Source organism: Phoxinus phoxinus, assembly GCF_949152265.1.
Source record: "Phoxinus phoxinus genome assembly, chromosome: 18".
Lineage (NCBI taxonomy): Eukaryota > Metazoa > Chordata > Actinopteri > Cypriniformes > Leuciscidae > Phoxinus > Phoxinus phoxinus.
The window spans coordinates 27711695-27735684 of NC_136893.1; the positions used below are offsets into that span (position 1 = coordinate 27711695).

The 23990-nt window shown below is 39.2% G+C and overlaps 1 protein-coding gene across 4 annotated transcripts in view; it reads right to left on the reverse strand.

Annotated features, from left to right (window-relative positions):
• Nucleotides 1-542: 542 nt before the first annotated feature.
• Nucleotides 543-23990, reverse strand: part of pacsin1a (protein kinase C and casein kinase substrate in neurons 1a) — a 56432-nt gene continuing 32984 nt past the window's right edge. For 2 of the 4 annotated variants that reach the window (XM_079589049.1, XM_079589050.1), the window contains exons 2-10: nt 22109-22229; nt 18608-18764; nt 18154-18389; nt 16734-16877; nt 15795-15970; nt 9055-9175; nt 8430-8545; nt 7739-7935; nt 543-6199 (exon numbers count right to left, since the gene is read on the reverse strand). In XM_079589049.1, the coding sequence (XP_079445175.1) occupies nt 6090-6199; nt 7739-7935; nt 8430-8545; nt 9055-9175; nt 15795-15970; nt 16734-16877; nt 18154-18389; nt 18608-18764; nt 22109-22168 (1317 nt within the window). In that variant the 5' untranslated portion in view covers nt 22169-22229 and the 3' untranslated portion in view covers nt 543-6089. The remainder of the gene's footprint in view (nt 6200-7738; nt 7936-8429; nt 8546-9054; nt 9176-15794; nt 15971-16733; nt 16878-18153; nt 18390-18607; nt 18765-22108; nt 22230-23990) is intronic. The other 2 variants (XR_013794912.1, XR_013794913.1) reach the window with 2 other exon arrangements.

Consider the following 23990-nt stretch of genomic DNA (forward strand, 5'->3'; position numbering starts at 1 on the left):
AAGAAAGCCAACAGGAGCAGAGCTAAAACTCTCGATAGTGCATATGTTACACATCGGGAATTTATGAATGAACACTGTCAACCGCGCTTTACTAGAACTGACCGTGCATGCTCTACTCCCAAACAAACAACACATCGCGTGTGTCCTTACTCGTAATGAAGCGAGGGCAAGGATGAAAGCTGTTTGCGCGCATTATACTCCTGTCTAGATACATATTTTTTTGCTTGTGGACAAACAACAATAAATAGACCGAGACAATTTCACACGCGCTTGCTGAAGACACAGAAGCTACTGTTTGTTCCAGGTATGCTTTATAGTTTCCTGGTCGATGACGTCACATGACTTTCCGTCACGCCATTGGACTGATTTCTTACGTGCTTCATATCGACGCAGACCGAGTTCCCTTGAAAGGGAAACTATATTTTTTCAGTAAGTGTGAACTTTTCCAAATAAACTGGTAAAAACAAAAAGAAGCGTGTATTTTGAGACAAGGAGAAACTAATATAAACTTTGTTCACAAAAAAATGGAGCACACATTTTGTACATTTTTCTCAACAAACATGTTTTCTCCTTCCAAACTAATATTGCAATATTGACATCAGCACAAAAACTTCAAATCAGGATTTCAACATTATGTTCATCATCATTAACTTTATGCATATATAAATGAACATTATGTTATGGATGAGGAGGCACTACACCAGCAAGGAGATCAATTTACATCAACTAACTATGAACATACACACGTCCTCTACACTGCAAGAGTAACGTTCACAACATAAACCTTCATCCCTTCATTTGCATAAAGAACACATCAACATTAAAAATAGCATTTAAATTACACGGTTGTTTCCTGTCGCAACTTAGCAGTTTGTCTCTACTCAACACAGTTGTACAGTTACAGTAGAATATAATCTTAATAAATTACATCATCATATACAAATATGACGGCGTAGACCCACACGCATTTATACAGGTATGGTACATAGTGATTTCATTGCAGTCAAAATCATATTAATACAATATGGTACCTATAGAGCATTACAGTGTTATTTTTTCAAAGCGTAGTTCTTTTGTTACCCAACATTTACAATTAAACTACAATTTTTATTTTCTATACATAAACACAACTCATACACACTGAATATAATAAAGAGGATACACCCCAATACGATAACCCCGACACATGTACCCTTTTGTACTTCTTTTTTGTGTACATTACGGAATATTTTGACAATGGGAGATCTCTTCTTTTTTTTTCTTCTAGACTGAACAGTTTTAGACAAATCACAAAGATGCTAGGGGGTCTTTCCTCTGAATGTATTACGTCTAATCCTGTTTGTTGTTCATTTTCACTCCCAGACTGAAACTTCATTAACGATACACAGATCCACATATTCTCAGTACTGAAATTTGGAAAATACAGGCACACAAGGAGCACTGCTTGCCTTATCAAAATCGTGGTGGTACGCCATACAGAGGTCAGCGGTGGAAGGAATAAAATACAGTGGTCGCAAAAAGTACTCGAGTCACACTTAAAAATGTATTGGTTGCTTAGCTCTTGCAGACGATTTTATTGTTTTGTCATTTTCATTTAACAATGTTTTTGTGAGAATGGTGTGCTTGTGCTATCTTTCTGTCATCCGATGGATGAGTGACTTAAATGTCCAAATAGTTCTGGGACCAATTTACAGTATATTGCCAGTAAATCGTATGTTGGCACTTTGTGTGAACCTTTTAGCTTTTTTTATTATTTCAAAAGATTTTATAACATTTTTCAAACTTGATGCAAAAGCAGTGCGTGTTAGTTAACAGGCCATGAAACTACAGGGATTCCTCAGAGTGAATCAACTAGTGATGAATGTGATGGTCCAGGTGAAATTCACTCGCGGATTAAGTCTGTTAAAGTGCCCCTATTATGCTTTTTCGATTATTACCTTTCATATAGTGTGTAATATATTTGTTTGTGAATGTAAAAGGTCTGCAATGTTTCAAAGATCAAAGTGCAGGTAAATGGAGCTATTGTCTCCCAAAAGAAAGAGTCAATTCTGAACTGCCTGAAATGAGTCGTCAGTAGTTCCAGTCTTAAGCCCCATTCGGACGGGATTAGTTTTACCAGGGTAGATGGAGTAATGCAATTTTACCACAGGACGTCTGTAATAATAATGGCCAATTGTACGGGAAAAGATATCTCAGTAAAACTAGCAGAAGTGGGAAGGGTAACTTGATTTACGCACCGCCGTCATCTTCCTGTCGTCATGTGCGTATTACGTTGCTTTCCTGATATCATGTACGCAAACACATATAGCCTATATTTATATAAAGAGTTAGGTTCGGTCAAACAATGTATTAATTAACTTCAGATTGGATTATGTTTGTAATAGGCACTTACGTAACACTAAGAGAAGTTCTGTGCCTCTAACAAGTGCTTTCGACCTCCTTTTTGATCTGAATGGTGTGGAAAACACTTGAGTTTAGTCCCACCGCCTAAAACGAACCTGAATGCTTTTTCAAAATTGAAAAACCGCAAAAACCTACTTTTAAACAGGAAATGACAGAATACGGACATATCTACAGTCGGACATGTCTATTCGCACGGGATTAGTATTACCTGAGGTAATTTTTCTGGACCTTTTTACAGAAGGTTCAGTAAAAGTCGTATCTTAATCATTGTCCGTAATGATTACTGAGATGGCACATTCGGACAGGACTAAAGTCACTGAGAAGCTCTGGTGGTAATAATTACTTCACCCCACCTCTCCATGTTAAACTAAACTCGTCCAAATAGGGCTTTACTTCCTGCATAAATCTACAGAGTCTTCATTGGCTGTCTGCGAACAACGTCTACTTTGCCCCTAAATCACTGTAGTTGTAGAAGAGTTCAGTTCTTGTTGTCGACATGTCAAGAAAACACTGTTTTCTGTGCTGACGAAGCAAATCCACTTATACACTTTCAAAGGATGAGGACTCGGGCTGGAATTGATATGATAAAACCAACACCAACATTACTGTTCGAATCACTGTGTATTAAGTGCTGAAAAAGACCCATAGCTGAAATTCAGATATGGTAATGATATTTAATTTCCTACACATGCTTTAAGCGGTCGACCAATCGCAACAGACCAATCAGAGCAGAGGAAGATCTCGGAAAGGGATAGAGAGACTAAATCCTTTATCGAACCGATTAGACCAGAGGTGTCCAATCCTGCTCCTGTACACATACTAGGCATACTAGAAACTTCAAGCCAGGTGTGTTGAGGCTAGTTGGAGCAAAACACTGCAGGATAGTGGCTCTCCAGGACCAAGTTTGGACACCCCTGGTTTCGGTGAAGAAATCGGTGATGTTGCAATGTATATTATCAGAAAATTAAACTGTTCTTTGACTTTTGATGCATGTAAACCTATTTTAGGAGACCTCAAAACAAATTTAGCAAACCTTAAAATGGCATAGTAGGGGCACTTTAAAGTTGCTGTGCATAAGTAGCCCAAATCATGCACAGAAAACATTCATGTCCATCTGAGGAAGTGACCATGAACACATGCCAAATAGAGACAATGCTTATACAAGACCTTCTTGGAGTAACGAATAACAACACATGACTTTGACAAACATGAGATGACACTGCTCAACCATCATCCAGTTGGAGAACTGGAGTCATGTTCAGAACAGCACACGTATTATTTGTACTCTTTATGCAGTATATAGTATGTATACTGTGTACAGTATGAACATTGTATGTAGGCATGGCATACCCAGATTGATGGTGTACATTTAGCAACAGTAAACTAATATGCAATGTGCTTGACCTTCCATTTCTAGTATGACGGAAAAAAAAAATCTCTAGTTTTAATTCCGGAGGTCTCAAAATTCACAAATTCAAAACAACTGCATTGTTCGACGATACCTGGACACCACTCGCATGCAACATGAAGACGTCACATGCCAACAATTGCATGCAACTGTTTGAAAAGGTTCTCGCAGCATAATGCATACTGTTTCACATACTATTTCTAAAAATAGTATGCAGTATCCATTTTATACTACTCCTAAAGAAGTATTCTGTTCTGAACACAAACTGTGTCTGAATTCGCCCCTCATTCACTATTCCCTACATTACTCCTTAATAAACTCTATTAAATAAACTTAATAAACTTAGCGAACTGGCAACTCAAGAAGTAATGAAAATATTTATCTTGAACTCTGTCATGGAATGTAGCATGTATAAAACTTAATCAAACAATTTAATGATCAATTAAAAAAGGAATTTAGACCTGTATAATATTACTCTGTACCCACATTGGACAGTATCCACTAGGGTTTCGGACACCACCACAAATGGCTGTCCCCTCAAAAAGAAGTTTTGCTTAAGGGAATAGGGGGCGATTTCGGACACAGCCATAGATATTCCAGGTCCACCACTTCCTGGTTTGAGGATGACATTGAGTCTGCTGCCCTCTGTGGTCACTGTGGGATTTGCATACAGTACAGATGGCCTGAGGAATCAAGGGCTACATGCTCCATAGCACATGCTGCTATGCGTAAAGACATCAAGACGATACCAAATAGAATAATCAGCGCAACAAGGCATGGACTGATGGTGAGAGAGTAAGAGGAAAGCCGGATAGCCTGTTGTGAGTCATATTCTGTTTAAACACCGTGACACTGGACGAGTACTCCATACACAGCAAAAAACCCAGAGTTAATTTAACTCTGCTCAGAGAACATTTGGTCCCTCTCTACAGAGAGTTAAAGTAACTCTGAATCTGTGTTAAAGTTAATGAGATAATAAAGTGATCAATTAAGTGATGATTGAGCATTAGTGATGAACACCTGCTGTTAACAAGCAGAATCAATGCAGGAGAGAGAAACACAAGAACTACAACTGACTTCAGACACAGCCTTAGATGAAATCAACTGATGATTAAAGACATGAAATCTGTGAAGATCTCAGCAGAGAAGGATTACACAACTCCACAAACAGCATTACCAGCTTCACTTATTACTGACCAGACTGACTTTATTTCAGTCATACGGCTATATAAGTTCTTTTTGAAAATTAACATTAATTAATTTAGGTGTTAAATGTTATAGTTTAGAAAAGATCAGGCATTCTGAAATGTTTATACATTGTAGGAATTCTTTCGTCAAGACAATCACAGACATCAAGGATCAGCAAATTAATCTCAACAATGGTGACATGCTTCATGCTGCAGTGCATGCTGGGAGCCATGAGTTTTATACTATGGTGACTCCCAGCATGCATTGCAGCCTGACGCATGTCACCATTGTTGAGATTCATATTCTGATTCTTGATGTCTTGTGAGAATCTGAAGAAAAAAAAGTTCCTACAGTCTATTTAAAAATCTAATTTGAGAATGTCTGATCTGTTGCAAGAAAATATTGTTGATGAATAAAATCTATTAATAACAAATAATCACTTTTGGTCAGGAAAGTTATTAGTGAGTACTCTACATTACAATGCTGAAAACTATATCACCTGATCATCTTTGTTTCTGGCTTTCTTTGCAACAAAGTATGTGTTTTGGTAAACACCGTTACAAAGACCACAAACTCACACCAAAGTCAAGAGTCAAGAACTGTTCATTTAACTCTGGGGATTTTGCTGTGTAATGGCACACTGAATTTGTTATATGAACTTTGTACTAAAATACAGCAGAATGGCCTCATGAATAACTGTTCAGTTGGATATTATGCTAATAGGAGTATTCTATACTCATGTCTGTATTATCATTTTAAATAACATGTAATCTGCACAAATAATGTGTATCCTGTACTTGCATAACTGATGGGTCATTTATTTGTTCAAATCTGTTTGTAAGTATGTATATTATTTTTAAATATTTGCAAACAGATAGTAGTGAGCAAGCTCTTCCCCGCCTCGCAGATAAGATCAATATATATATATACAGTGTGGATATTTTTACTAAGATTTTTTTGATTTTAAACAAGACTGCATTGCACATCTTCAGGGAAAGTCGTTCATATTAAGTCTCTGGCGTTTGTGCCATGTTATTAGATCGGACAATCAGAGCTGCCTCCAAAGGTGTGTTGTCCTCCAGTCAGGTGATCAGATTTCCTCAACGTAATTGGCCGGGTATAAGCCTGTCCGGCCGCTGTCCAGACGACCTCTGCACCAGCCCTGGTCATCTTCCTCTTCGATCTTTGATAATTCATCACCTGTGGGTGATACATATTATAACTGACATATGTATAGTCAAAAATCTAAGGATGCACCGAAATTTCGGCCACCGAAAATGATAAGACGAAAATGGCATGAGCCGGAAATAAATGCCGCCCCAACCCTCACAATGTCCAGCTCTCAGGTTTCACTCTCGTGCAGCATTTTTTGTAACTTTGCGAGCAGCTACGCTTCTGAAGACGCACGATTTCAAATCAACTCTGGCCAGTTTTATAAGCTCGATGTTCCACTCCGTGTGCTCAGCTGCTCACGCTCCACTCATGTACCGGCACTCACGCTCACCGGAAAAGCAAAGTCTGCTCAAATGCCGACATTAAATTTCTCTGTAGTAGATATGGTTCTGTTTGCAATAGCCCAACTGCTAAATCATGGTGCTAAATCACCGTTTTTGTGAAATAGGGCTTATTCACCGTCTTTCCTACATTTAGATAGGTGGGTAAATGCATTTTTGTCTCAGTGCATGCATTGTTTTAGTTTGGCAGGGTCGTCGCTAGCTTAGCTTAGCATAATGAATAGAATCCTTTGTTGCCAGCTAGCATGTCCTGAGTAAAAGTGATAAAAAAATAATAAACAAAAAACACCTAATTACTTCTTGTGGCCTGCGTATTCACAACGAGTACAAATAGCGATACAGATTAAGACTAGGCGATGTCCTAGGCAGATATTGTCTTGGGACTATATTAGGGTGAAGCACAGACAAAGCACTTCTTAAAACAATTAAACACTTTAAAAAACAGCACTTGATGTTAGATTTTAAAAGTTTTACTTTAAAATTACATTTAAATCATGTCTTAATCTTTTGTTGTGCTTTAAAGAAGTGCACTTATTTTGATGTGTTTGACTAACATACTAAACTGTTGTGTGTTATTCGATATCGTAAATGTACCAAATTGCACCTTCATCATTACAAATGTATAACTATAACTTTATTTAAAAACATGACATACAAGTTTTAATAGAAATTTCAATTCTTGCTTTTTAAAGACAATAGAAGTAATAATGGAATTACACGTTAAACGCTCCAATTTAATTTGGTAAAAAAAAAACTATAATACATTTTTATATAATTACAATTAATGCAATTACATATCTGAAAACATCATATTCAGTTTGCACTTAAGAATATTCTTTTAAAATGTATTAATTTGACAGTAAGTACTCGTTTTGCAGATATGCTGAAGTGTACTTCTTTTTTTACAAGGGAACTAATTTTGAAACTAATTTTGAGATCTAACATTTTTATGTTTTGTCATTTTTATGTAACCAAATTATGTAGCTAATGGGAATCCTCGCAAAATATATATTTTTATATGCCATTAGACTAATACAATTAGATAAATATATTTTCATTTAAAGAAAAATGTTACATAATTTGCCAAAGTTGTTATTTTGAATAAGTACTTTATTCAAAAATATCTAAATCTAAAGGATTTGCACATGGTGACATTTTTTGCTCCAGTTTTCCTTAACATCACTAATGACATCTAACATCAGCATTTGATCAAACTGCACTTTACCTGCTTTGAAGCTTAGCTCATCCTGCTCTTGGCCTTCATAGTCATACAGCGCCCGCACTCGCACGCCTCCTCTGCTGACCGTGTCATCCTCGAAAGAGTTTCCCCCGCCATTCGTCTCGTTCCCCGAGTATCCGGCGGGCTGATCGTCATCGGACCATTCTGTGGAGTACGCCTGGTTCTTGTCATAGCTGCTCACACTAGACAAACACAGCGGACACGTGCTGTTAGCATGATAGCATACAGCAACACTTACACTTTAGTGTGTACACTTGTAAAGCTTCACATTAGAACCACAAATGTGTACAGCTAGATGCCGAGAGAACCGTTTTATAGTCCTGTATATTGTACTGTACTGTTAAAGAAACCAAAACAAGAGTGCTCAAGGGGTGGATGAAATGTAATATTAGCAATATGTTTAAAAAATAAGCAGTACTGTGAAAACTGCATGATTTTTTTTTTTTTTTTTTGAGAATTGGACCCTAACCTAAAGTGTTACCAACATTATTATTTTATTTAAATTTTCATGATTATAATGCATCCATCCTGTCAAATTAAAAATGAACCCTGAATGGCCAGAAACGATTGTTAATCAGAAGTGAGTTCTCTGTTGAACGAGTGAAGGGGAAAGCAATCAACCTCTAAAAAGAGAGAAGGATATTGTCCATAAAAGAAAGCAGGAATGGCGTCTGACCTGCCACGGTCGCCGGCCTGACCCGCATGCTCTGTGTTTGGAGTAGCCGGAGCCACGCCGTCCGGCTTCTTCTTTTCTCTCTTGGCAACAGCGTTGGTGGCGTCCGGATTGTATTCCTGAGAGAAACAGATTCAGAACAGAAGATCTGTTTCACTACATACAGCTGCTAAACATTTCCCTTTTTCATTATCTTTCAGGAAAAAATTAAAGTTCATTAAACACGCCAGCATATAATCAAACTAAATAAGAATGAGAATACCTTTTCTGAAATATGAAATCAAAAGTAATAAGAAAAGCATATAAACACATATTTAATAGATTATCTGCATTTAAAATGTGTATTTAATGGTTTATTAGCAAATCGTAAACAAAACATGAAATAAAATTAATAAAACAGCAGAAAATGAAACAAATTAAATGCAATTTTTTTTTTTACAAGGTTTAATAAACCATCATGAAAACTTCTAGAGTGCAACTGGACCTTTGACTTAAAGCCTTACTGGGATATTACAGTCTGTGACAACTTTCACATGTGACCACTAACCCCGGTCTCTTGTACCTTATAAGCAAACTAGAAAAGGTCACACAACTGTTAAAACCTCTTTGTTCATTCAAAGTTGTGTACCTCAAACTGGGGCCAGTTCATATGCATGCCAGGACCGTGATTATTACTGAACCACTTGAGATCCTCTTGTGTGTTGGACGCCAGAATGGTGCGTTCAAACTCGCGGTACACTGACGCATAGCTATAGCATGGAAAACACAAAAACACAAACTTAACATTAAGCTCTGACAAATGCATTACAGCGAGACAACTAGACCAGGGGTTCCCAAACTTTTCCAATCCAGGGTCTTTCCAAACTTAAGACCCACCAAAATATTTATGAATCAAATATTTGAAGAAAACGTGATGAAACGTGTGTGCTGGTAGAGTATATGAAATATGTTCACAAAAGCTTGAAACGCACTCTCTTCAGTCTAGATGAGAACTCATCGCTGTGTTCAGTGCAGAACGCGATCTAATGCTCGTTCTGTGCATATAAAATGCTTTTTACAGACATACAGTGCATCCAGAAAGTATTAACAACGCTTCACTTTTTCCAAATTGTGTTATGCTACAGCCTTATCCAAAATGGATTAAATTCATTATTTTCCTCAAAATTCTACAAGCAATACCCCATAATGACAATGTGAAAGTAGTTTGTTCGAAATCTTTGCAAATCTATTTAAAATTAAAATAAAAATAAATCACATGTACAAAAGTATCCACAGCCTTTAGCTACGTTTACACGTGGACGGCTTTTTTCATAAACTGACATTTCACCCTCTCCGTTTTCAAAAATAACATCGTGCACTTGATTGGAGTCTGTGGTAAATTCAGTTGATTGGACATGATTTGGAAAGGCACACACCTGTCTATATAAGGTCCCACAGTTAAAGCTACACTGTGTCAGGGGCGGAGCGGGGGGGTGGCTAATTGGGCTTAAGCCCCGAATGTTTTGTCAAAAGCCCCGAATCTTTTAGGTTTTTTAAAATAACTTCAACTTTGTTCCATTCCTTCTCAGTCTTTCTGACTGGAGCGGCAAAAAATGAAACAAAAGCTCTATTACCGTGCGTGGTGGCGGACGGTAATGCATCGCGCATCACTCAGCTTGTTTGCCAACTGCCAATAAAAACGAACGAAGAATATAAATCTTCTTCTTCGTCGTTGTCATCAGGGGCTGGGGGGTTACTGTGTGTTTTCACCTGCGTCGTAGCGAGCTTACTGGCTAACCGGCTGAAGTTAATATGGACATAACAAAGTTTTTTATATGGAACACTAACAGTAAACCTCACCGGCCGGAGAGAGATTCAGAAGCAGCGTCGGACGCACTGCGGACAAGTGTAGGCTATGTTGCGTTCACACCGAACGCGAATAGAGCGTCTGGCGCGAGTGATTTCAATGTTTAAGTCAATTTGAAGACGCGTTTACGCACGTCTGGAGGTCCTGCGACGCGAATGAGGCGTTTAGCGCGGCGCGGTAGACGCGAATTCACCTCATTCGCACGTCCAGTTTTTTTTTTTTTTTTTACTGAGTAGGCCTAACAATCATCATTTTCCCAGATAGTGTATAGTTTTTTAAGCAGTCTATTATCTCAAACAGCCTGAAAAATAGTGCATTTAGCTGACGTAAATGGTAAAAAAATCTCCCGGGGGAGTAGGCCCCCGGACCCCCCTAGGTTTGGGCTAAGCCCCGAATGTTTACATCATCTGCCTCCGCCCCTGCACTGTGTACTTTTTAAGTTGATTCTTAGCAAAAACACTTTGTTCTTTCAAAATGATATGTGCTCATTAATGTATAATTGCTTCTACCAACTAATCAAGTATTCTCGTAAGCGTAGAATCTGCCATTTATAATACATACGAGCGAGTCATTTGAACGGCGGCATCCATGTTGCGCCTCCATCTTGAAAATACATTAGCCAAAGAGGGACATACCTGGAAATTCAAGCTTCGCCTTTCGCGCTTTTACACTCAGTGGCGCCGTGACGAATGCGAGCGGGAGATTACTCTCGACTGCCGGCAGATTTGGAATAATATGGCCACCGTAGGAGTTAAAACGCCCTCGGCATGGGAGGGGCTTGAAAGTAATATTCAGTTGGTAGTCATGTACAGTTTCACCGCTAGATGGGAGAAAATCCTACACAGTGTAGCTTTAACAGTGCATGTCAGAGCACAAACCAAACCACGAAGTCCAAGGAATTGTCTGTAGATCTGAGACAGGATTGTATCGAGGCACAGATCTGGGGAAGGGTACAGAAAGATTTCTGCAGCATTGAAGGTCCCAATGAGCACAGTGGCCTCTTCATCTGTATATGGAAGAAGTCCGGAGCCGCCAGGACTCTTCCTAGAGCGGCCGCCCGGCCAAACTGAGCCTTAGTCAGGGAGGTGACCAAGAACCCGATGAGCTCCAGCGTTTCTCTGTGGAGAGAGGAGAACCTTCCAGAAGAACAGCAGCTCTCCACCAATCAGGCCTGTGCGGTCGAGTGGCCAGACAGAAGCCTCTCCTCAGTAACAGGACACCGCCTGGAGTTCGCCAAAAGGCTCCTGCTGGACTCTCAGACCATGAGAAAAAAATTATCTGGTCTGATGAAACAAATATTTATCTTCTATTCTATATCTATTATCTTTAAAAAAATTAAAAAAATACTGCGTTAGATTAAACTGGGAAGGGTCATAGCACTTGCATATTGTAGCTGCTTATTTTGTTCTCATTTGTAAGTCACTTTGGATAAAAGCGTCTGCTAAATGCATAAATGTAAATGTAAGATTGAACTCTTTGGCCTGAATGGCAAACTTCATGTCTGGAGGAAACCAGGCACCGCTCATCACCTGGCCAGCATCAGCTGTGGGGATGTTTTTCAGCGGCAGGACCTGGGAGACTAGTCAGGATCGAGGGAAAGATGAATACAGAGACATCCTTGATGAAAACCTGCTCTTCCAGGTCAGAAGAAAATCTTCCAACAGGACAACGACCCTAAACACACAGCCAAGATAATAAAGGAGTTATCGGGACAACTTGAACCCGATTGAACATCTGAAAATGGCTGTGCACCGACGCTCCCCATCCAACCTGATGAGCTTGAGAGGTTGTGCAGAAGAATGGGAGAAACTGCCCAACAATAGGTGTGCCACATCATACTCCTACAGACTGAAGCGCTGTGAATACTTTCTGAATGCACTGTATTTTCTGTATGTGTTGGTATGTAGCCGAATTCATGCGAGGGAATGCAAAGAACGCACTCTTACGACGTGTCTCTGGAAGACATCAGCACTGAGTTGAATAGAGAGGACAAAGATGAATGAACAGACCTGACTTTTGAATCTCCAGTGTAAAGCGAACGAGTTTCTGCTCTTTAATAATGCGGACCGAGCCGCTAAATAATGAAACGAAGTCCGCTACTCTATAAAACATGCAGCTAGCACATACTGTATATTACGGTGGCCCAGTAGTGCACAACATAATGAAAGGAAAAAAGCAAACATAAGTTCACAACACAAAGAAATAAAGCCGCAACACAACGGAAATGCTCCCGACCACTAGAGGGCTCTCGGAGCGCGGCCAGCTGTCTAAAATATATATCAACACCACGATTAGTTTTAACAGTATGTAGCTAACCATTGTATATTGACATTTATTTATTTATTAAACGCATGATCCCTAAGGGAACGTCTGCCAATTCCTCCAAGTGGTTAAAACTTATAATTTGTATAAATTAAAATGACTTTTAACATTCAAAAACAGACATGTTCAAAACCCAAAGCTTGGTATTGGTAAGACTGACTTACTACAGGTGATTTTTTCCAATACCTCCCTTCATGTATTTACAGTAAACAATTATTTTTAGGAAACAAAATTTCTGTAATATAACAAAAAACATTTTTTTATTTGATCATGTTTTAAAGGTTGTAGTTCCTAGTAACCAGACTGCGCAGCAATTGTGCCAATAGCTCCCTGTATGCACAGTACACACATATATAATTTAATTATAATAAATTATTATTTTAACCACTTGTTGGAATTGGCAGACGTTCCCTCGGGGATCATGCGCTGTGGAAGCATTCTCCAGTATACATAAGCAGCTATGATTCATGTATGTGATTCTGAAGTCATATTTTATGTTGATATACAATGGTTACACACTGTTAAAACTAATCGTGGTATTGATATATTTAGACTGCTGACTCTATAGAACAATGGCAAGGAAAACTAACTTTAGGCGCTTTTCCACTACACAGTACCAGCTCGCCTCGACTCGACTCGCCTTTGTTTGGTTTTCCTCTGTGTAAAAGTTGTACCTGTTCCTGCTTTCAGATACTTTTTTCGTATCACCTCCGGCGAGGCGAGCTGAGGCGATACTAAAATGTGACGTGACACACGGCTGACTGCTGATTGGTCAGAGAGAATCGTCACTATTCACCGCGTCATCATTGCACGCGCCAGACGGAGTATCCTGAATAACCCCGACATTTTTAAATAGTTTGGCCAGAGATTGCGTGACATACCCATTACTAATATTATGTAAAACAGCATACACACGACTTCCTTCATTGTCCATCGACCAGATACTATTGTGGAGGTACTATCTGCAATGGAAACCGGAGCGAAAAGCGAGCCGAGACGAGACGGGTCGAGTTTCCACTGGTAATGGAAAAGCGCCATTTACTCCGAGAGCCCTCTAGTGGTCGGGACCATTTCCGTTGTGTTGCGGCTTTATTTCATTGTGTTGTGGCTTATTTCCGTTGTGTTGTACATTTTCCATTGTGTTGTGGCATAATTTCGTTGTGTTGTGAACTTATGTTTGCTTTTTAAATTTCGTTGTGTTGTGCACTACTGGGACACCGTAGTATCTCCCTCCTCTTCCGGTGGACCACATGGGACCTTATTTCGGAAAAATATTGTATGGTAGTCAATGGCGAGAGACAACAAATATTTTAATCTCGTTTGATTTGTGCCCTGAATTACACATATGATGTTTGTCAATTTAAAAGATACATTTTAAAGTCAAGAAAGTCGCAGTTTGATGTAAAACTGTTGAGGTATAAGACTGTGAAAATACGTCATTACAAAGACTACAACCCGAAAAGGCGCACATGTGACATCATACCTTTTCACTCAATGAATGAAGCTAACTTTACTGGAGCTAACTTTACTGAAGCTAACTTTACTGAAGCTAACTCTACTGAAGCTAACTTTACTGAAGCTAACTCTACTGAAGCTAACTTTACTAAAGCTAACGTTACTGAAGCTAACTTTACTGAAGCTAACTCTACTGAAGCTAACTCTACTGAAGCTAACTCTACTGAAGCTAACTTTACTGAAGCTAACTCTACTGAAGCTAACTTTACTGAAGCCAACTTTACTGAAGCTAACTCTACTGAAGCTAACTTTACTGAAGCTAACTTTACTGAAGCTAACTCTACTGAAGATAACTCTACTGAAGATAACTTTACTGAAGCTAACTTTACTGAAGATAACTCTACTGAAGATAACTTTACTGAAGATAACTTTACTGAAGCTAACTTTACTGAAGCTAACTTTACTGAAGCTAACTTTACTGAAGCTAACTTTACTGAAGCTAACTTTACTGAAGATAACTTTACTGAAGCTAACTTTACTGAAGCTAACTTTACTGAAGCTAACTTTACTGAAGCTAACTTTACTGAAGCTAACTTTACTGAAGATAACTTTACTGAAGCTAACTTTACTGAAGCTAACTTTACTGAAGCTAACTTTACTGAAGCTAACTTTACTGAAGCTAACTTTACTGAAGCTATAACTTTACTGAAGCTAACTTTACTGAAGCTAACTTTACTGAAGCTAACTTTACTGAAGATAACTTTACTGAAGCTAACGATACTGAAGCTAACGTTACTGAAGCTAACTTTACTGAAGCTAACTTTACTGAAGCTAACTTTACTGAAGCTAACTTTACTGAAGCTAACTTTACTGAAGCTAACTTTACTGAAGCTAACTTTACTGAAGATAACTTTACTGAAGATAACGTCTGTCATGTTTTTTATAGTCTTACGTTATAATCGTAACGTTACGCCGTGATGCCGGAGTGTGTTGTACCAGACTGCACACACACGAGCAACGGTGACGTATAGTGTGAGACGAGAGATGAAGTTCATGAGTGATTTTCACATAAAGCTAAATGTTACTCTTCTGTTTTATGACAAACTGCGACTTTCTTGACTTTCATAATTATCTTTTAAATTGACAAACATCATATGTGTAATTCAGGGCACAGTTCGGACGGAAAATAAAAATACAAGTTGTCTCTCGCCATTGACTATCATACAGATTTTTTCCGAAATAAGGTCCCATGAGCCGGAAGCGGAGGGGCGGGACTTAGGCTCTCTATACACATATATTAAATTGCAGTTTTTGCGACTAAGCAGTATCGTGATTTCGATTCAGTATATCGTGCAGCCCTAGACCAAACTGTGTGTGTGTGTGTGTGTGTGTGTGTGTGTGTGTGTGTGTGTGTGTGTGTGTGTGTGTGTGTGTGTGTGTGTGTGTGTGTGTGTGTGTGTGTGTGTGTGTGTGTGTGTGTGTGTGTGTGTGAGAAACACCTTTTCCCACTCTGTGTTTGAAAAGTTTGACCAGTTTCCCACAGTTTGAAAACCCCTGACCTCGACAGCTCCAGTGAGCTGTTAACCACTGAGACCGGATCACGAGTCAGACAGAGCGAAGCGCTAGAAAATTAAATTCTTCTATAAGAGTTCGATCACTAATGAGATCTCAGCATCTCTGCAAAACCTCTGACTAATTTCTTTGCAAATGAGCACAGACACACTGGTTGTGTGGTTTCCACTGACTTTTGGTTCTCGGTGAGGTTTAGGTGTCGTTTGATGTCCAGAAGAACCTCTTTGAGGAAGGTCAGCCGCTTGACCTCGTGCTGCTGGCATTGGTCGAACACCTGCTCCATGCACTCCATGTACTGCGGTGTGCACTTCGACAGCTCGTCCAGGGACTTCTCGTACTTCTCCTTCGCCTGCCGCACACACACACACACACACACACACACACATCGTGAGCTGCGGCATCCAATGGGGATTACAGTTTAGCAATGCTAAAGCAATACCATTATAGGACTGTAACCTAATAATGCAATACAGTGAGATATCTTTAAATGTCATAACACTTCACATAAGAGCCACTGCTCATTTTAATAGCTCAATGTTGTAAAATATTGAAGGAAAAAATCTCCCAGATCAGTTGTGCTCTAGATCCAGTTCTTTTCTCAAATCTGAGTATTAAGTATTTACTCCGTGTAGTAGGGAGCATTGCTATAAGTACACATTTGTAAGAACTGTGTAAATTACTCATATAACATAATTATATGTGTGTGTAAAATGTCCATGTGGTGGGATAAATTACAAAAGTTAGATTGTGCCGGGATTCAGAATCAGGATCATTCACAACAGGGTTGACCAGTGACCAGAAAGTACTTCAGTTTATGTATTTGTCAGGTTGATATAGTCAAGATTAAATTATATTTTTTATTTTACCAGTTCATTTAGATGTTTCCACATAACGCATGCTATTTATGCTATCTGAAAAAGCTAGCATGCACTGTAAAAAATATGAAAACACTGTTTCCCACAATTATAAATCCGGTGTAAATACATTATTATACCCATTAATGAATTATTCTGCCAAGCATTAAATGTTCTGTGAAGCTTTCACAAGTATACTTTGAGCTTATAAGTGAATAGTACTTCAGTTAATGTTTGTCATGAGTCTGTTTTCCGCACCTTCTGCACATCTTGTTTGCATTTCTCTGTCTTCTCGTGCAGCTTCTTCTGCTGGTCTGGAGTGACAGAAGCGTCTGCCTCGCGGGCCGCGGCCAGTTTCTCCTCTTTACACGCCATGTGATACGTCTTCTTAGCCGTTTCCATCTGCAGCCAGACATGCAGCGTTTATATAACTGCAATTCTGCAACTGAATGAATGAAGCTTAGAGACTGGTTAGCTGAACTGACTGGAATTATGGAACAAGTTTTTATAATAGTCAATTTAATTCCTGCAATAGTTTCCGTTCTAGAGCACATGACTTTCTTTTTAAGGAAAAATGCTGTATATTGTACTTGTTGTTCTTGTACATGCAATTACAATGATTGAGACTGAGGCTTTAAATGCAAAAAAAGATGCAAAAGCACCTTAAAAGTACCGTAAACATCATCCATCTATGTCTTCTAAAACTACACAATAGTTCTGTGAGAAACAAGTCGATTTACTGAAAATCTAGTCTAGCTCTCCTTGTCTTGTTTCTTGTTTGCATGACATGTGGACTCAATAAATCCTGATCTTGAGCATAATAAGCAAGCTGACATTCAGTACAACATGTGTCTTTCATTTATAATACATACTTATGTCATTTACGTCTTTTAGTTTGTCAAGATATTTAAAGTGTTGTTTTTTAAGAGTGTGAACGTGCTCTAGTGCGTAAGAACGAGTCTACAATATGATTGAATCTGGCAATAAAGCAAAATAACTGAGATAAATGAGAAATAGTCCCGTAATTTATAGCAAAACACATCTAGCGTTAATTAAATCTCAAACGGTTTCATTATCAGAAGTTATTCCGCCACCACCTGTGTGACGTCATTAACCAACGCGGTTGAACGACCACTTTGCGACAACATGGTTTCGGGAAACAGTCGCGACTCGCTAGTTGATTTCTCCAGCGATGCATCGCACTACGGTAGATAAGCAGCGAGTGACGTCGTTGTTCGGGAAACACACCGCTGCTCTGAATGATTCGTTCACTAATAAACACTGATCTGGTTCTTGAGTTTAAGTGACTGATTCAATAATCCAGTTAATATCTCACACAATGGGAAGATTATCAGTGAATAACAACACATTTTTACACAATGACTTGGTATTTAGTTTATAGTGCTTTTCCTTTAAAGATTTAGTCCTCATTAATTATAATTGCCTGGGGAAAAAAGCGAGCAGGACAGTCTTTAATATCTCTCCTTTTGTCTTTCACAGAAGAAAGAATGTCATACGGAGTAAATGATGTTACTTTAAACCTTCAAACATATATCAAGCAGCTGAATTTTAGACTGCATGCATTGCTATGTATATTTAATATGCATGCAATGGAAAGAAAAAAGCCATAACGTGACATTAACACAGAACTGACGTAGTTAAAACCTCTTCTTTGTACCTCTTTGAGTTTCTTAGCCCAGGGTTTCTGGGCTTTCTTGAAGCCCTCGTCTGCCTCTTTGGTTTCCTTGAAGCCCCCGATCATCTGTCTGTGGTACGAGTCTTTCTGCCAGTTTTTCACCTTCTCAATGTCCTCGTTCATCAGACCGTTCTTCACCTCTTGATGAAGCTCGCTCACTTTATCAGCCTCTGTCATCATAGCTAACCAGGCTCGCTCCACAGAACCGTACTGAGGCCCTGGACACACACACACACACACGCACACGCACACACACACACACACACACACACACACACACACACACACACACACACACACACACACACACACACACACACAAATAAATCAGAGATGTATGAACTTATAATTTAGTTATAAACTTTTTTATTGCTATGGTTTACATCACAGTTCATTAAATAAAAGAATAAAAGAAGCTTTAGACGATATGACGGACCTTTCTCAATCAGCTGCCTCCACCGTTTGGACCATTCGGTGAGCTGCGCGCTGTAGGACTTCTCAATCTTGGTGCGTTCCTGAAGGCAGTTCATGAGATCATTGCAAAGTCGATGGCCGTCGTCGATTCTCTTGACTGCACGCTTATAATTCCCCACCTAGAAAAAGAAAATCATAATTCATTTCACATCATATTATATGCAACTTGATGTGCAATACGTTTACATAGTCCACGCAGAGTCTTTATCATTTAAAAAGTCAATAAATAATAATAACAGTAATATAAGAGGGATTCTGAAAATTGCACTTAGTTATTAAATGTAGTACTGCCTTGATTAAGTTATTGTACATAACAGATGTTTACATATCACTACTTTTCAAAAGATTCATTCATGTTTTTGAACCAAGACTTCATGTATTTGATACAGTAAAAAAATGCAGTAAAAACAGTAATATTGTGACATATAATTGAAATTTAAAATAACTGTTTTCTATTTAAAAATATGTTAAAATGCTAATTATTCCAGTGATTAAAGCTGAATTTTCAGCATCATTACACCAGTCTTCAGTGTCACATGATTCTTCAGAAATCACTGAAAAAATTAGCATGTATTTAAAATAGAAATATTTTTTTAACGTTACAAATGTCTTCACTGTTACTTTTTATCAATTTACTGCATCATTGCAGCATAAAATTATTAATTTCTTTAAAAATAAAATGACTGACTCTAAACTTGTGAATGGTAGTGCATGTACAAATAAGACAAAATAATAACTGAATGTACACCAATTAATATAATATAATATCATTATAATACATTTTTATCTATTATTTTTTTCAGGAAATGTTAGTGTTTGCGCAGGAAGAGCATGTAGTTCTCCCTGGTGCCTGCAGGGGGCATAAGAAAGCACAGAGGATTGAGTGGGAGAGGAGATGATATGAGGGGGATGGGACTCATTGTTGTGCATGTGAAGTTATGCAATGACTGCCACAGCTTTGTGTCCATGTGCTGCCTGCGAGTCTCTAATCCTGCGCTTCACTGCACTAACAATGACATCCCGACTGCATACACGTCCAAGAAAGCTCAGTGAGGTTTACACCAATGAAAGACACGACGTCTCCACATACTCACTGGAATTTATTAACAACACCGGTTATTTGAATGCCTTTTAAAACACTGAAGCAGGCAAAATGCTGAAGAATCAGCAGGTATATTGCCCAACTCTAGAGGGCAGTATATATCACACAGCTCTCTGAAATGCTTGATTCTGATTGGCCGTATAATGACCATCATCAATAGCACTGATGCTAATCCGACGCTTTCTCGTATTGCACCACAGATGGACACACTCTCATTTCCATCGAATGCAGCTGGTGCAATCTTGCACCTTAATTATCGATTGTATTTACTGTCAATTAAAACAAGACGACCTTCATATTAACAGTAGACCTACAGTAATATTGAAAGTGTTCGTCTTGTTGCTAGACAAACGGTTGTTTTGTACACAGTTATGGACTATAATATAACAAGCAGGAAAGATTTTAAAGTCGACATGAAATAGTCTTTTCTTCCCTATAGTGACGTCGAGTGAAATAGCTTCTGGAACAAGAACGAATGTGGGGCGGGGTTTGATTTTGTCCATGTGGAAATGATTGGATGGTTGTGGTTTGCTATTGGCTGATCTCATGTGAGTGACAGGTTGCCCCGCCCTCGTCAGCAGAGAAGAGAAGAGACGATGTCGCTGCAAGAGGGAGAGGAAGTTATATTGATTAAAGATTACGAGGCACATGAATTTAAGCAAATAATGATGTTCACCGATAAATCATTAGTCTTATTAATACTGCAATATTCCATAAAAAAAAAAAAAACACAATAATTGTCCATTTTGATTTCATGGTGACCTTAAAATGGTTTCTTCTCAAATAAATATTTAATGCCCCCCTCATTATTTATGCAGTGAAAAGTTGTGTCGCCTAATTTGTGGTGTGACTACATTATCCCTTAAATCTTCATCATGTTTGAACTTGCCAGGAACTACTTTTCTTCATGGAAGCTTATCATATATTTCAGCTCAAATCAATATTTAGTGTCTAATTATTTACGGTTACACTTTATTTTAAGGTGTCATTGTTACGTGTAATTATACATTTAAATAATATGAATGAACAAGTACTTACTATAGGGTTAGGTTGTGGTTGAGGGTAAGTTGCATGTAATTATGCAAAAATATTTAAAAGTTATTACTATACTATACGGTAACACTATATTTTAGTGTCCTTGTTACAAATTACATGTGTTATTACTGTTGTAATAACTAGAAATTATGCATAATTACATACACTTAACCCTATAGTAAGTACATGTAGTTAATTGTTATTAAATGCATAATTACATTGTAACACAGACACCCTAGGAAACGAATAAAATATTTCAGCTCTAATCAATATTGTGTGAATAATTATTTATGGTTACACTTTATTTAATGCATCCTTGTTACCGTGTAATTATACATTTAAGTAATATGAATGAACTACATGTACTTACTATAGGGTAAGGGTAGGATTAGGATTTGGTTGAGGGTTGGTTGCATGTAATTATGCATAATTTACTGTTATTACTATGGTAAGTACATGTAACACATAACAAGGACACTGTAAAGTAAAGTGTTAACAAATAAAGTGTAACCTGGTAAACTATACTGGGTCCCACTTTATATTAAGTGGCTATAGGTATTATGTACTTACATTGAAATTAATAAATTGAATAAAATGGACTTGTGTACATACATGTTGTTACATTGTACTTATATTTAGAAAATACCTGCATATATTGTATTCACAGCTGTAATTAATGCATGTAACACTGCCAGGATGTACGTTATCCTTTCGTAGGCTATATATTCCTCAAGATGCAGTAAGAGATATACGAGGTTTTCATTCTTAACACATTGTATAGTACAGTTCTCCTTCCAGGCAGGTTTAACCACGGCGCTTTATCTCACGCTCAGCTACACTGACCTTCACACAAGCTCCGATGAGTCAAATCAGCCTGTAAATAAAGACTAATAGTAGCACACACTGACAGGCTCTTCATTCACAGTCAGTCATACAGACACACAGTCAGGATGCAGGTGCACTAATAACTCAATCGCAGGCTGGAAGAAGATCTCTACTTAATATTGCTCAAACACAATCTCAAAACGTCTGCATCGCTATCTGAGCAATGATTGAATGTTGACATAATACTGACATGATGCTAAGACTGTACTGGCTGCCAGACCCTCACAAAGGACGATGTGAAGAGCTTTGGCAACACCACAGGGACCGACAGAGTCGTCTAAATGGAGCTCGCTGTGAGGATCCTGGCAGATGCTGGTCCTGTGAACACAACATCCCCCTGTTCTCCAACTATAGCTGGCTAAAACACAACACAACTATTGATGACCGGCTGAATGACTTAGCAGTGTAGCATTTAAAGGAAGGAAACGGTGGTCTTTGTACCTCCCAAAAGCTGTCCATGGCCTCATCAGAGACAGTGGATTCATCGTAAGAGCCAGACATCGTGCTGGGTGATGCGGAGCAAGACTGAACACGTCTGCAGAGAAGCGGACTTCCTCAAGCACTAAAAGAGAGAGAGAGAGAGACACACAGAGACACTGTTTGGACACCTCAGTCACACTCAAAATATGTTAGAATGCCATTTCAATAGATAACTAAATATCAAACCAACTGGCATGTGTTTGAAAGAAACCACAAGCACAATTTTCAAACAAAACGTTTGTCTGAAATGATCAAACAAAAGATAAAATACTCCGATTGAAGAGAAGAAGTGTGATTATCAAAAGCTAGAGGACCTCATTTATAAAACGTTACGTAGACACCGTCCTACATTTGATCCAATATCATTTCTCAAATGTGCGAACGTGTGATTCAGAGAAACGAATGTACACACTAAAAACGTGAGTACACCTCTCTTCCAATGTGAAGTCTATTTCTGCGTTATCCAACTTTCTCCTGGCACGCTCACTACGTTTTAGATTATGGGAGGCACTTCCGGTTTGGGGAAGTTCTGAGAAGGTCCTCACTGCAGAACACGAAATCTAAGGGGAGGATCCAGATCCAAATCCTCCCACCTTACATATACCTAAACCTACCCATCTCCACCCCCTGATTCCTAACCCAACCCCTAACCCTACCCATCTCCACTCCCTGATCCCTAAACCCACCCCTAAACCTACCCATCTTCACCCCCTGATCCCTAAACACACCCATCTCCGCCCCCTGATCCCTAAACCCACCCCTAAACCCACCAATCTCCGCCCCCTGATCCCTAAACCCACCCCTAAACCCACCAATCTCTGCCACCTGATCCCTAAACACACCCATCTCCGCCCCCTGATCCCTAAACCCACCCCTAAACCTACCCATCTTCACCCCCTGATCCCTAAACACACCAATCTCCACCCCCTGATCCCTAAACCCACCCCTAAACCCACCAATCTCTGCCACCTGATCCCTAAACCCACCCCTAAACCTACCCATCTACATCCCCTGATCCCTAAACCCACCCCTAACCTACCCATCTACATCCCCTGATCCCTAAACCCACCCCTAACCTACCCATCTACATCCCGATCCCAAAACCCACCCCTAAACCCACCAATCTCCACTCCCTGATCCCTAAACCCACCCCTAAACCAACCCATCTCCGCCACCTGATCCCAAAACCCACCCCTAAACCCACCCATCTCCACCCCTGATCCCTAAACCCTAACCCTAAACCAACCCATCTCCACTCCCTGATCCCTAAACCAACCCCTAAACCTACCCATCTCCACCCCTGAACCCTAAACCCTAACCCTAAACCCACCAGTCTCCACCCCTGATCCCAAAACCCTAACCCTAAACCCACCAGTCTCCACCCCTGATCCCAAAACCAACCAATCTCCACTCCCTGATCCCTAAACCCACCCCTAAACCTACCCATCCCCACCCCCTGATACCTAAACCCATCCCTAAACCTACCCATCCCCACCCCCTGATACCTAAACCCATCCCTAAACCTACCCATCCCCACCCCCTGATACCTAAACCCACCCCTAAACCAACCCATCTCCACCCCTTAGATCTGGATCCAACTCCGCCCCCTGGATCTTGTGTACTGCAGTGAGATGCTACTGGAAGTTCCACTCAAAAAAGACTGAAACAAATTATTTAAAATCATAAGGTACGATGCGTTAGGGTTAGTGAAATCTGCGTACTAACGTTTTCATGATTCATCAATTTTCATTCATGATTCATCAACTTTCGTTCTAAAATGTACAGAAACAATTTCAGAACCACTGAAACCACTCGTACGCAAAAACCACATACTCTTGGTGGC